We start from the raw sequence: 14,079 nt of genomic DNA, 5'->3' as shown, positions 1-14,079 counted from the left end.
GACGAAACAAAATTTTGTAAAAGGTGCAGGCACGGCAATAGCGGTTGGANACATACATACATACATACATACATACATACATACATACATACATACATACATACATACATACATACATACATACAGACATACATACATACATACATACATACATACATACATACATACATACATACATACATACATACATACATACATACATACATACATACATACATACATACATTCATACATACATACATACATACATACATACATACATACATACATACATACATACATACATACATACATACATACATACATACATACATACATACATACATACATACATACATACATACATACATACATACTTACATACATACATACATACATACATACATACATACATACATACATACATACATACATACATACATACATACATACATACATACATACATACATACATACAGAGAGAGAGAGAGAGAGAGAGAGAGAGAGAGAGAGAGAGAGAGAGAGAGAGACGCAAAAAATAGTAACCTGTAGTTATGGTATACTTGCTTACGCCATGTTCATCCATTAAGTAATTTCTTTTTCACATTGAAAGGGGAATCTCGCTTTTTATGCTACATTTCTCTTCCAAGTACTTTCGTCTCTGCGTCTTTTTCGTCCCTTTGGTTTGGGGTCGTGTCCGGTTTCTATTTTCTCAACTGCCTTGCTAAAGGTTGTCGCTAACTTTTCCGTTCTGTTACGGTCCGTAAACTGTACAGCGCTTTCAGACGACGTACGCTGCACCGCGCATGTCTTCATTCCGACCGCGACCGTGATTGCTTTTGTTTAAGTTGTGTTTTCTAGTTTTCTTGATACCAGCATGGATGTGGATACAAGTGCAGAAGAAGAAGTGATACTGTCCGCCTTATTAGCGGATGAAGAAGAAGTGATTAACCAGAAGAGAATGTGGATTCATCCGATAAATCGCAAACGGAAGGAACATGGTGAATTTCAACACTTGTTCTCGGATTTGATAAATGACGAACGAAAGTTCTTCCAATATTACAGAATGAGCCACGGAAAATTTTCTGAGTTTGTTAATATATTGGAAGATAAATTGACTCTACAGAACACACGATTTAGGAAAGCAATTTCGAAAGAAGGAAGGTTATCAGTAAAGTTAAGGTAAGTACCTAAACACAACCAAATAGAACAATGAGTTTATTTTAATATTGTTATATTATACAGAAATATGCTTAGTATTTGGTACTTGTATAGAATATGCACACACATATAAGTATTTTAATTCGTATTGGTTTGTGAACCAAGAATGGATAGCTGCAAATCCTGGTAATATTGACTTCCATATGAAGGTTACGTACGATGAGGTAATTGAGTCATTTGTGTGTAATTTGCGCCATATGAATGATTCGGAAGGTTTTGGTTTGAATTAAACATAGGCGGTTGTCCCGAAATGTTCTCTACGATTGGACAGATCAAGCTTTTTTCGGCTTCGTGCACCACATTAAATATTTTCGATTGAACGTCTATCTGTACATTTGCAGGAAATGTCCGAACGGTTTCTTCCATTGAGTCAAAAAATTTTCCCCATTGATCTTTTGACGGTAAAATTGGTCTTGCTCTTTTTTCTGTTAGATATTTCTGCAACACAACGGCTGCAGATGTTGGTTGCTTCCTTTTAACCTGGGCATGCGATATATCTGGTGTTGATGTTCGAGACATAGAAGGCGACGTAACGGATGCACTATCATCTTGAGGTTCTCCTCCATCAGGTCCATCATCACTTCCATCTCGTATGTTATTGTCACCATCTACAACATTTGTTGTTTGATTTCTCATCGACAAAAATGGCCGTAGAAATGCCATTTGAGATTCAAATCGTCATAATTTCTTGTCTGTTGCAGCATCTCCACTACGACTTTCATGAGACTTTAATGCCTTTCTGTAAGTATTTCTAAGAGCATTTCACCTTTTCTTACATGCAGCAATTGAAAGAGTAATCAATCTGTTATGAACTAAGGTTAAAACTATGAATAGAAATGTTATGCTATATAAACAGATCATTAGGCGGATGTGACTAAAACCCTTATTTTCAGATTCTTGTCTACAGGGGATAGCTTGCGAACGATTGCATTCAGTATATCGTCAATCAATCATCAATCCCGTGCCGTACGATGCCGGTTTCGGACGCGCGTACTTGTCCTACACGTTCAAGCGCTGTACGGTATCGGACGGATGGGATTGTAGACCTAGAATCCGGACAGCGACATAACGGAACGGACTGCATAAATACGCGGCATTACGTTTAATTGCATGCATTTCATGGAAGCAGAATTTTACTGTACGGTAACGGACCGGAAGGGAACGGATAAGTGCGCGACAACGTTAACTGTATTTTCTATTAATCGGATCTGTTCTCACTACCAGGACTATCGGGAATAAAATCTGGATCATTATCGGAATCTTCGTATGTTATTTCCCCTTTCTCGGTCACTAGCAATTTGATTATCCCCCTGCTCTTCATCTAAAATAAATCTCTTTTAATAATCGTTGCCACGGATTAATTTAAGCTACGCCTTAAGCCAAGCTCCGCTTAAATTTGCCCGGGCAAACGGACATAAGTTTCCTTTGAAATATTTGTTTTTAAACACCACACCACATCATCTATCGGCACATGTTTAAACCTATTGGGTCAGGAAATCGGCAAGCAGATATTCTATACCCATCATTATTATGGTGCGTGTTCAAATTCTAGTTATGCAAGTCTTTTTTTTAACATGACTCCTCGGCACATGCTTTATAGTGAAGAAATGAATATAATTCAACTCACAGAAGTTTAAATGAATACATTTCATAGGATTAGTCCACACATATATATCTACCACAACTTTGTTTGAAAACATTTGCATATTCAATATACATATTTTACGGAAAACCAAATTAAAACAGTTAGGTAATTCGTCCGTTTTAAATCAATTAAATAGGGATTTGCCAGTCTCGACGAATGTATGCGATTTAAGTTTATTTCGTTAAATAAAAAGGTCTCTTCTTTGCAGAGGACTTCGTGGTTGACATAATGACACTCATTCGCTCATTTCGTACGTCAACTAATTGGGGGAGAAGCATTACCGCAAGTTTCACATTTCGTAAATATCGCTCATGCTTGGAAGAATAGTAATCATATTTCTATTTGTAGACCTTTAGATTAGAAATCCAAAAGTATGCACATATAATTTCGGTCCGATGATAATATTTGTGATGAAAACATTGTTACAAACTGAGAGGATTCAAGTGTACCTGTTGAAATCGCTGATGCCACCCGAGAGAGAGAAAAACGCTGGAAACCATCAATCACCGAATGTAGACATGGACTATTCATTCAGGTTACACACGAGGAGACATTGAGAAGGCAAAAAGGAAAGCTTTTATACTGAAACAGCCAAACTGTACAATCCTACGCAATTATTGGAGTAGTGAATAGGTAACATGTCCCCTGACGGGACAATTAACAATAATATCAGTTCATTAATATAGTGGTTAGTTTATGTAACCATAATACTGTTTATTATAGAGTAAGATAGTGTTTGGTTTGAACATTTTTTATAATAGTAGGTCATCCGTAAGGGGTTAGTTGGTTTTATCGTTGAATGACATAAGTACCTACCTACTTTATCATTAACCGTTTAATAAAAAAGTAAAGATTCTTTGTGACACGCTGCTGGACACCTGTGTTCCGCACTAGGAACACTTGCGGTTATACGCTCGAAAATTCGGGATTTCGACGTAATATTATTAGAATATTCCAGTGGCGTATTTACAGGGGGGGCATAGGGGGCGTGTGCCCATCGCGCGCGATGTCGGCATTCTTTTTTTCCTAACAGGTTACTTCAGCTACTAGCTACTTTGCCCGTATCTACAGCAACTAGCGAAAGATCTTTTTCCACGTTAAAGAGAGTTAAAACATACCTCCGAAATACTATTGGACAGGTATGTGTTAAGAATAAATTATGTTGAATTGCATAGGTAATGTGAACAATGGTATGTTTCAGAATCGTCTTAATGGACTTGCAGTGTTAAGTATTCATCGTCAACACGATGTCGATTTAGAGAGGGTTTTAGATAAGTTGGCGCGTCAGAAAAATAGACGTGTTAATATGTTTGTAGCGTTTTATTACAAAATACAGGAAAAGAACTATTAGCGTTTTGAAATATAAACAGAATGCCAATTATTAATTATTTAATTTGTTTCACCTAGACAACCACCTATATTGTTTTTCTAGGATCTATCGATTGCACATTGCGTTAATGGTCGCCACAGTACTCCCCCCTCAGTGACTACCTAATTGTTGTAGTCGCGGAAACGTACAAGCGGTTTAGTGTTTTTTCGTAGTCGAGTTGTTAAAAGAGGAGAATGATCTTCAGATGCAGTTTTTTCATTTTTTATCTCTGACATGTCTTCTGGTAGGAAAGCTGGTTTTAGACGATCAATGCCAACGTTGACACTTTTACCGTTAAATAGAATAGTGTAAACTTTCTCACTGCGCTTGATTACTTCATGAGGTCCGGTGTAAGGTTGCTGAAGCGGCTTTCGTACTGCATCAACTCTTAAGAAGACATGTGTACATTTTTGCAGCTCTGGATGTACAAAAACTGCAGTTTTTCCACGTCGTGCTATTGGACATGGACGAATCTCACGCATTTGATCTCTAAGTCGATCGACGAAGGTTACAGGATCCACGGAAGGATATTCGCCATCAAAGAAAAATTCTCCTGGAATTCTGAGCTGAGTTCCATAAGTTAATTCTGCAGGCGAACATTGTAGATCTTCTTTGAAACTTGTTCTTAGTCCAAGGAGGATAGTTGGTAGTAGCTCAAACCAATTAGTGCTGTTATGGCACATAATGGCGGCTTTCATGCTTCGATGCCAGCGTTCAATTAAACCATTCGATTGTGGACGGTAGGCGGTCGTGCGGCATCTCTTAATCCCAAGTAGATTCGTTAAGGACGAGGTAAGTGAAGCTTCAAATTGACGTCCTTGATCAGTCGTAATGCGTTGTGGACATCCATAACGAGACACCCAGGTGGAGTAAAATGTTTTTGCTACTGTTTCGGCGGAGATGTCCACCATAGGGGTAGCCTCCGGCCACCTGGTGAAACGATCGGACATTGTGAGACAATATCTGTGCCCTTGGGAAGGTAGGAGTGGTCCTACGATGTCAATATGGACATGCGAAAATCTACTATCTGGAACAGTAAAAGAAGTTAGAGGGGTCACTGTGTGTCGTGATACTTTCGATTTTTGACATTGTATGCATGATCGCGCCCATGACGTGATGTCTCGATTCATGAATGGCCAAACGAATTTCTTCTTTATCGCTCGACCGGTGTTTCGTCCACTAGGGTGTGAGAGATTATGAAACATATGGAAAACTTTTCGTCGTAGACTTTTAGATACATAAGGACGGATTATGCCTGTAGAAACATCGCAGGCTATTGTTGTTGAACTGTTATCAAATGGACAAAGCTTTTTCATTTCTAACGATGGCTCCCATTCAACAGCCGTTGTAATTCTCCATCAATTTCTTGTTCAGCGGCGAGTGTTTCAGTGTCGATTACAGTAGGCGTGATTATTTCTTCGATTCTGGATAAAGCATCAGCAACGACATTACTTTCTCCAGGAATATGTATAATGGAGGTTGTAAACTGGCTTATGAAGTCAAGCTGTCTAAGCTGGCGAGGAGAGGATTTATCTGCCTTTTGTTTAAAAGCGTAAATCAAAGGTTTGTGATCGCACTTTACTATAAAATCTCGCCCTTCCACCATAAACCGAAAAAATTTAATCGATTCGTAAATGGCCAGAAGCTCGCGATCATATGTACTGTACCGTTGCTGTGTTGGACTCAACTTCCTCGAGAAAAAACCTAACGGCGTCCATGAATCATTGTTGCACTGTTCCAGGACTGCGCCGATTGAGAAATCTGAAGCGTCGGTTGTCAGCGCGAGTGTTGTACCTTCGATTGGATGTGCTAGAAGAGCACAGTTCGCCAGATCTTTCTTGCATCGTTCGAAAGACATTTCAGCTTTGGATGACCATTATAATAGCCGTTTTGTCGTTTTTACAGCTGTTCTTCAGGTAATCGTTCAAAGGAGCCTGGATTTCAGCAGCATTCTTCATAAATCTCCGATAGAAATTTACCATGCCTAGGAAACGACGTAGGTCCTTGACGATGGTCGGTTTCGGAAATTTGAGGATTGCAGATACTTTGCCAGGGAGCGGCGAGCTACCATCAGCTGATATAAGGTGGCCTAAATATTCTACCTGATCAGCGCCTAAAACACATTTTGCAGGATTAACAATAATTTTGAATTCTTTAAGGCGCTGAAACACTTTTTCAAGGTGAAATAAATGCTCTTCAGGAGAAGAGGAACAAATTAAAATGTGATCAACATAACAAAAACAAAAATCAAAATCTGCTAACACTAAATTAATATGTCTTTGAAAAGTTTGAGCTGCGTTTCTTAAGCCAAAAGTCATTACACTAAACTCGAAAAGTCCAAAAGGTGTGATCACTGCAGTCTTTGGAATATCACACTCAGCCACGGGTATTTGATTATAAGCACGCACTAAGGGTGGAATTCATAGACATTACTTAAGTTAGACTTACACTTTACTAAGTGCACACTTAGTTTGGTTTAAGTGGAACTTATATTTACTGTTAGTATCTGTCCGAATTTGGCGCGTTACTATAGCAATAATGTTATGCGTCACCTTAACTATATCATTGAATACCACTAGTAGTACGCGCTAAGTATGAGTAAAGTGTAAGTGTAACTTAAGTAATATCTATGAATTCCACCCTAAATCTATTGTCGAAAAAATTGTCTTACCGTGAAGCTTATAAGAAAAGTCTTGCAAGTTTGGCACTGGGTACTTATCTGGGGTGGTAATGTTGTTTAATCGTCTGTAATCACCGCAAGGTCTCCAGTCTCCTGGTGTTTTCTTGGGTACCAGATGAAGTGGGCTAGCCCACGGGCTATTGGATGGTCGGCACCATCCTTGATCCATCATAAACTGGAATTCCGCCTTGGCAATTCTTAATTTTTCGGGCGAAAGTCGACGAGCTGGTTGCGATACAGGCGGTCCAGTTGTGATAATGTGGTGCACCGTGGAGCTCTTCACTTTAGTGTCTGGCGGTACGGGGCGAGTGATATCTGGGAATCGAGCCAAAACCTCATGATATTTTGAAGAAACTACGAGAGTTGTAATTGTTGGAGCATCGCAGTCTTCAATGCTAGCGACAGAGGTGAGTTGAGTTCTCGAGTCAATAAGTTTTGTGTTTCTTAAATCAACTAGCAAACTATAATAACTCAAAAGATCTGCGCCTATTATGGGTTGAGAGACGTTGGCTATAACGAAAGTCCATTTATACGATCGCCTTAATCCCAAGTCGAGGCAAATTAATTTTTCTCCATAAGTTGATATTGGTGAGGCATTGGCTGCGAAAAGCGACACTTTAGTGAGTATGCAAGTTGACTTACCCAAGAACTGCTTTGGAAGCACCGATATATCTGCTCCCGTGTCGATTAGATATCGAATTCCGGACTTTTTATCTGTTATGAAGAGGCGATGATGTTTTTCGCTACCCCCGAACACTGCCTCATGTGTCGGTGGGTTGTTTAGTTTTCCTTCGGCTTGAAATTACAGGGAGGTTTGCATTTTCTTGCCTTTTCACCGAAACTGGCATGGTAGTAACAAACTTCCTCTGCTGGGCGATGTCTAGAGTTACCGGAGTGTGTCCGTGAACGAGATTTAGATCGACCATAACGCTGTTGTGAACGTCCTCTATCGGTGGTGAGGGTTTCAACCATGTCAGTGAGCATCTCAATTTGTTTTTGCATTACTAATAATGCAGATGCAGATTCTGACATGTCCGTGCGTCTGGGAGACGCAGCACGGTTGACTGCAGAAATCGACCCAGAAGCGTATATTTCCACAAGTTTGTCTGCGACGTCGGCCATCTTATCCAACGTGACACCTTCGCTGGCAGAAAGAATGAGCTGGACATTTTGAGGCAAGCGCTGCACCCACAAGGTCTTCAGTACGTCTTCGTTAATGCGTTTATCTGCTAAGCTTCTCATCTGTCGCAGTAATTGGGAAGGTTTGTGATCACCTAATTCAATTTCATTAAGCAGCTTGCGCAACTGAACATCCTGCGAGTCAGAATACGCCGCAATGAGTTTCTTCTTTATGGTCTCGTATTTGTCTGTCGAGGGTGGATTAGCCACGACGTCGGAGACTTGTTGTAATACATTACAATCTAGTGCAGCTACCACTGTGAAAAATCTTGTGATGTCTGACCTGATTTTATACGTATGTAATTGGGCATCTACTTGTGCAAACCATAGGACGGGGTCCTTTTGCCAAAAAATTGGTAATTTAACCTTTCTAATCTCCTCTATCGTATCTGTTGTAGGTTCCGGTTGTTGTCGACTTTCCGCTAATTGTTTCTGCAGCCGCGCGATGAGCGTTTGTTGTTCCTGTAGTTGTTGTTCCATTTTTCAGATGTGTTCGCACGTAATCACTCACGTCTCAAGTCGGGGTTACCAAATTGTAGCGTTTTATTACAAAATACAGGAAAAGAACTATTAGCGTTTTGAAATATAAACAGAATGCCAATTATTAATTATTTAATTTGTTTCACCTAGACAACCACCTATATTGTTTTTTTCACTACTAGCGTCTGATGACATGATTATTAACCTTTTTCCACTTGTAAAGTAGGCTTTCTCGGCATTTGTTCAAAGTGGTTAATAATTTTTTATTATTAACTAGTAGTCAATAATGAGAACTGTCACGCTGTCACTTTTAGAAAACACACCCCGAAATTTCGCTCAATGAACGTTTAGACAAGTTCTCTAAAACGAATAATTGCCACCATTCGCAATTTCCAGAGAAATTACATACCTAAAATTATCACATTTTGAAAAAATTCGAACGAAATTACTCTTTGAAAAATCTCAATGACAGAACAAAATACGGCCTGTTTGACTTGTACTTCCACGTACTTGATTGACATGTTAAATTAAGAAACAAACAATTCTGTCCAACCGTTCACTTTCTTATCAATATAATATGTTAATTTAGAGGATTCAAGTGCTAGTAGTGAAAAAAATAGTATATATACCACGGTAGAGAAGTCTATTATTGCCTTCGCACCTTACACCCCTCGGCGCAAGCGCCTCGAGATGTAATCTTGGTGCTCAGGCAATAATAGTTGACTTCTCTACCTTGATATATAATGTACTATTTCTAGGATCTATCGATTGCACATTGCGTTAATGGTCGCCACATGTTGTTATAAATTTAGGAATTTACCTATTCCTTTGACATAAATTTAACCAATATGAGCTATCTATACCTATAGGTATACGAGTATGTACTTAACGATAAAACAATAAAATTGGAAACTATTTTGAAAATGGACCTTCTGTGTTTATTATACCCACTATATTTATACATGCACAATGCATATGCACATACACTCCTAATTTTTTGTAAAAAATTGGTTTTCTTTCTTTACGCTCCCCCTGTAGCTATTTCGTAAATACGCCACTGGAATATTCTTGTTTATTGACAACCCATTCTATTTCAGATCGACATCGATTTTATAGCGGGCTTCAAAAGTAAAGATAGATTGTTAACAGAATGGGAGCAAAACTCCCAAAAAACTCTTTCGTTTTTAATAACCGCGTCACAAATGAAAATAATTAAAAAGCTGGTCACTAAACCAGGAACTGACAGTAAGCAATTTCATTTTTTATGTGTATAAAAGAACAAATACCAGAATTATATACCAATCCATTGGTCTCTTCTAAGAGGCACAATGCATTGTGATTTTGTATCTTTGTTACAGATGGTTGTAATTCAGCATTATTTTTGGCCTTCAACTTACAAGAGTATCTACCACCTACTTATAAAATAGCCAAATAAGACAGAATCGGCAAGAAAAACAGTATATATATATATATATATTGCTGTGAAATTTCGTCTGGCAGGACGAAATTTTGGGAGTCTTAACTAGAATGGACAAGGGCGGTTTCAATGTAATTAATTTTCTTAATTTAAATTTTTGTTTTGTATCGTTCGTTAAGTACTTCAACAGAAATTATTGTTATGAAAAAGAGGTCAAGGTTTGGTTTGTATTGTTTACATTTTAATCTCATCTTTGATTTTATTTAACGTAGATTTCTGAGAATTTTATATCGCTTTTATTCTGTTATCATTGTAAACGCTTAATTTAATTGACAGGTGGATGTTATTTATCGCCTTTTCATTGTATTTAAAAGATAGAAAATTCTATTTTTCCTAGTATTTTTAATTTTGTGTTATCTCTTAGTGTCGGTTAAAAATTGATTATAAAATTAATTTCTACCTCTAGTTTAACTTAGTTAGGAGGGATATTTTCTGTTGGCAACTGGTTATCATTGGTTGTTTTAATTTGTAATTTTGAAAGAAGGGTTTCCACTTTAAATAGAACGGACGGAGAAGAGGAAAGGCTTTTTGCCAGAGTCAACGCAGAACTACGTTTCTTTGTTCTGAAATCAGCGTCTTGAGAGTTTGAAAGCAGATCCACATTTGCTGAAGTGTGAAATTGTTTTGGGAGTTTTGAAGTTTCAATCGTCAGTTCGTTGCCAGTCAGGGCAGTTTTTGAATTGAGTGAAGTTTGTTTATTTCGCTTCGGCGAGTTACCGCAGTAGTTTGGATTTGTGTAGAGGCCAGCAGTTTTGGAAGTTTGTGGAGTTTCCGTTTTACGGAGTAACAAGCCGAGTTTGCGGCAGTTTTTGGTTTAGACCTTCAGAAAAGTGCGTCACTAAGGTGGGTCGGCGCCGACTTGAGTGTTGTTTTGTGTAAATTTGACTTTGTGGTTTTTTTTTTGTGTGTAACGTATTGGGATTAGCAGTTTGGACATGTACTGAATGTAAGTAAGATTAAGTTTTAATTGTAGTTTTTTTCTTTGTAATAATTGTTTGTTTTCCTTGTTGTTTTGTTTTATTGTGTAACCATTAAAACTGAAATTTGTATTTCTCACATTAATTTCTGTGTTTGTCTTTCGAACGATTTCATTTCCTTTCATTTACTGTTTTCTTTGGATACTTGCTCAAGGTCCATTTTATTTAATCAAAATTCTTAAGATTGATTTGGAATTTAAGGTATTTGGTCTAACCCACTATCTAAGAAAAGAGTCGAATTCCTCCTCTGTGCTGGGGAGAGGTTTTGTACCGAGAAATTTACCAGGTACTTTGATAATTTAAAAACTTCGTTGATTGGACGTTACTGTAATTTTTTAAGGAATCTGGAAATGTAAATAATGCAACATGCACAGTATCTCAAGCGACTAAGGAAGACATATACCAACGTGATATCAATAACAAGACTTTAGATTCTGAACTCTCTTCAAGTGCCTTACAAAGCAAACCATGTACATCCGCCTTGCAGATGAAACATCCGTGCCCACTGAAAACCCCAAAAAAAACCAAGAATGGAATCGGTGGTAGTATACAGTTAGCAATCAAGTAAAAAATACATTGGATCTCATTAACGAAAATTGAAAGTCGCTGGTTGCAATAGAATCAGAAAGACTGGACTGCAAAAAATTGCAATTAAAAACAGAATTTCAGTTCAAATACCCTGATACTGATGTGGATTTTTCATAACTGCTTTGAGATTTTATATTGAGGAAATGAAACTTTTATTTTATAGTTATTATATTAGATGGTCCTATACTTGTAGATGAACAGTACATTATTATTATATTGACATTGTATTCCAAATTAAAATGCATTTGAATTAAACGTCCTCGTACATGCCGCCATGATGATCATCGTCATCATCTGCATCTGCAAATAAAGTAGTTATGCATCATTTGAGCAAAAAGCATGAATTATTCTTTTTTTTCCAAATATGACCAGATTTTCCAATTAGCGAGATTATTTAATCTTTCTTTTCTAGATAGTTCCAAATAGATTAGAAAGTTATAAATGTGAAGAAAACGGGCACTTTACTTCGAAGTAAATTAGCATTTCGTTATAAAAGACATTTGATGTAAAGCAATTTGAGTAATAAACGTTTTATACTTATGTCGACGTAATTCATTCTATATTGGAATTAGCGCAAATAAGCTTCTCTACAGAAGTAATTTCTTTTTTCTTATGCAGAAAAGTTAGTAAATGAAATATCTCATTTAGAAGAAAATTAATTTGATTTGCAAAAAGAACGGAATTTTCCTCGTACGCCGTTACCCCACAATTTCACTAAAAGGTTTCGAAAATAAGTAGCATTAACGTTCACACTACTTGTTTTTACTTTGATGTCTTCTTATACGAAATAAGCGGCGTAGGTAACCTTACGGACGATATTAACTAAAAGTGGTAATTTGATTACATCGCGTACTACGAAAGTTCTTTGATACGTCAAATTTACAAAACCGCTCAGATGCCTTATGTCTAATCTACATTATTAAGTATTTGGTTGAAAGCTTGGAGCCATGCCTTTAAACGTATTTTATGCTTAAAGTAGTTTAAATTCGTGGTAAATCTAATTTTGTATACTTTATTTTAAAGCATATGTTAATTTGACAGTTTAACAGGTTTGAATGAGCCGGTCTTTAACCGTAAGGGCAGGGTTTGGTGAGGTAATTGTAAACGCCCAGATTGGATGAGTTTAAAATGGGATATTTTATGTTGGTGTCCCTGATTGTGCAAGTGGTGACTTGTTAGTTGAGCATCAGACGCAACGTGTCAAAACTTTAACTGTAAGTATTATCTTATGATGATTCATTAAGTATACTAAGTATAAATATTAAAATTAGTGATCACGTTTCATATAGGTACTAGGACATCATAATGTGACCGATTCGTCCTAAGTTGGCGTTATTTACATTTACCCCAGTAAAAATTTTACTTGAGGTAAAGGTAAATAACTTTTTGGGGAAATTGGAAATAACACATTATCAATTATTTTTGTAGTAAAATGCCCCGAAAGTATATTAAAAAGAAGGGAGAACCTAGTTATTCTAAAGAAGATTTAATGAGGGCAGTAGGCGACGTTAAAACAAAAATTAAAACGTATACGCAAGTAGAACAAGCATATGGTATTCCAAAGTCGGTAGTTTACCATCGAATTAAAGGAAGAAATATTCCACTGGACAAAATGGGAGCAGGTCAACGTACAGTTTTATCTCCTGATGAAGAATTAGAACTTGAGAATTGTATTAAAGTTAAATCAAGGATGGGATATCCTTGTGATCGTAACGAAATAATCAATATTACCGCTGAATATGTAAAACAAAACCTAAAATACCGCCTGTCTCATCTACAAATCAAAAAGTAGGTAAGTGTAGAGACAATATAAACTACGTATAAATTACGAATTGGAAGAAAAATGGGACCACGCGATGCATTGTTAGATGAAGCTGTTTATCTTTCACGGTAAACACTGGTACATCAGACGAAGATTGACTTTAATATACAGGGTGTTACACGACCGTTCGAAAAAAAAAATCGGGTTGTAGAGGGCATCAAAACAAGCACTTTTTCCAAATAAACCGAGGGTCCAACGTATTTCGTTTGGGAGCCACCCCCCAAAGAGTGTTGAAATCTGCATTTCTTCTTTAATTTTTTTCTCAGCAACCATAAGAGTTACAAAGTCGGGTGGCATGTCTTTGAATAGGTTTTTGGGTATGCTCTTTCCGATTTTGCAATTTTTTTTTTCAAAATTCCTACCCCTAAAGGGCGCACCCCTAAACTAGGGTGCAAAAAAAATTCTGATTTCGACGAAATTTGGTATCTGGGGGGTTTTTTAACATGAAAATCACGAATCTGAAATTAGTTTTTGAAAATTCGAAAAAAAAAGTTCCACTGCAATTCTTGGCGGGACAACGAAAATAGAGATAATTCTACGAAATTTGTTGTGTACATACTAAACGAGTTAAGGAACAAAACTGTCGAACAGTTTTTTAAAATAACTTTTCAAACAAAAGTTATACTCATTTGAATGTTGGTCCTTCGGGTCGCGAAGTGTCC

The 14,079-nt window shown here is 37.2% G+C and overlaps 1 protein-coding gene across 1 annotated transcript; it reads right to left on the bottom strand.

The window, feature by feature from the left end:
* Positions 1-2,398: 2,398 nt before the first annotated feature.
* On the bottom strand, positions 2,399-5,164 carry LOC116169013. Its single transcript, XM_031485045.1, has 2 exons — positions 4,364-5,164; positions 2,399-2,521 (listed from the first exon to the last, which is right to left on the bottom strand). The coding sequence occupies exons 1-2, from the start codon at positions 5,162-5,164 to the stop codon at positions 2,399-2,401; spliced, it is 924 nt and encodes a 307-aa protein (XP_031340905.1).
* Between the last annotated feature and the right edge of the window lie 8,915 nt (positions 5,165-14,079).

Source organism: Photinus pyralis, unplaced genomic scaffold, assembly GCF_008802855.1.
Source record: "Photinus pyralis isolate 1611_PpyrPB1 unplaced genomic scaffold, Ppyr1.3 Ppyr1.4_LG4, whole genome shotgun sequence".
NCBI classification, from domain to species: Eukaryota; Metazoa; Arthropoda; class Insecta; order Coleoptera; family Lampyridae; genus Photinus; species Photinus pyralis.
Note: the sequence above shows the minus strand (reverse complement) of the source record. Positions and strands in the feature narration are given on the sequence as shown.

What these genes read in the sequence shown, in the direction of transcription:
- LOC116169013 (XM_031485045.1), bottom strand. Translation starts at nt 5,164, where the DNA reads ATGTCCGATCGTTTCACCAGGTGGCCGGAGGCTACCCCTATGGTGGAC. An exon ending in GAAAAAACACTAAACCGCTT is followed by an intron (nt 2,522 to 4,363) that starts GTACGTTTCCGC and finishes GATTTATTTTAG; the next exon opens with ATGAAGAGCAGGGGGATAAT.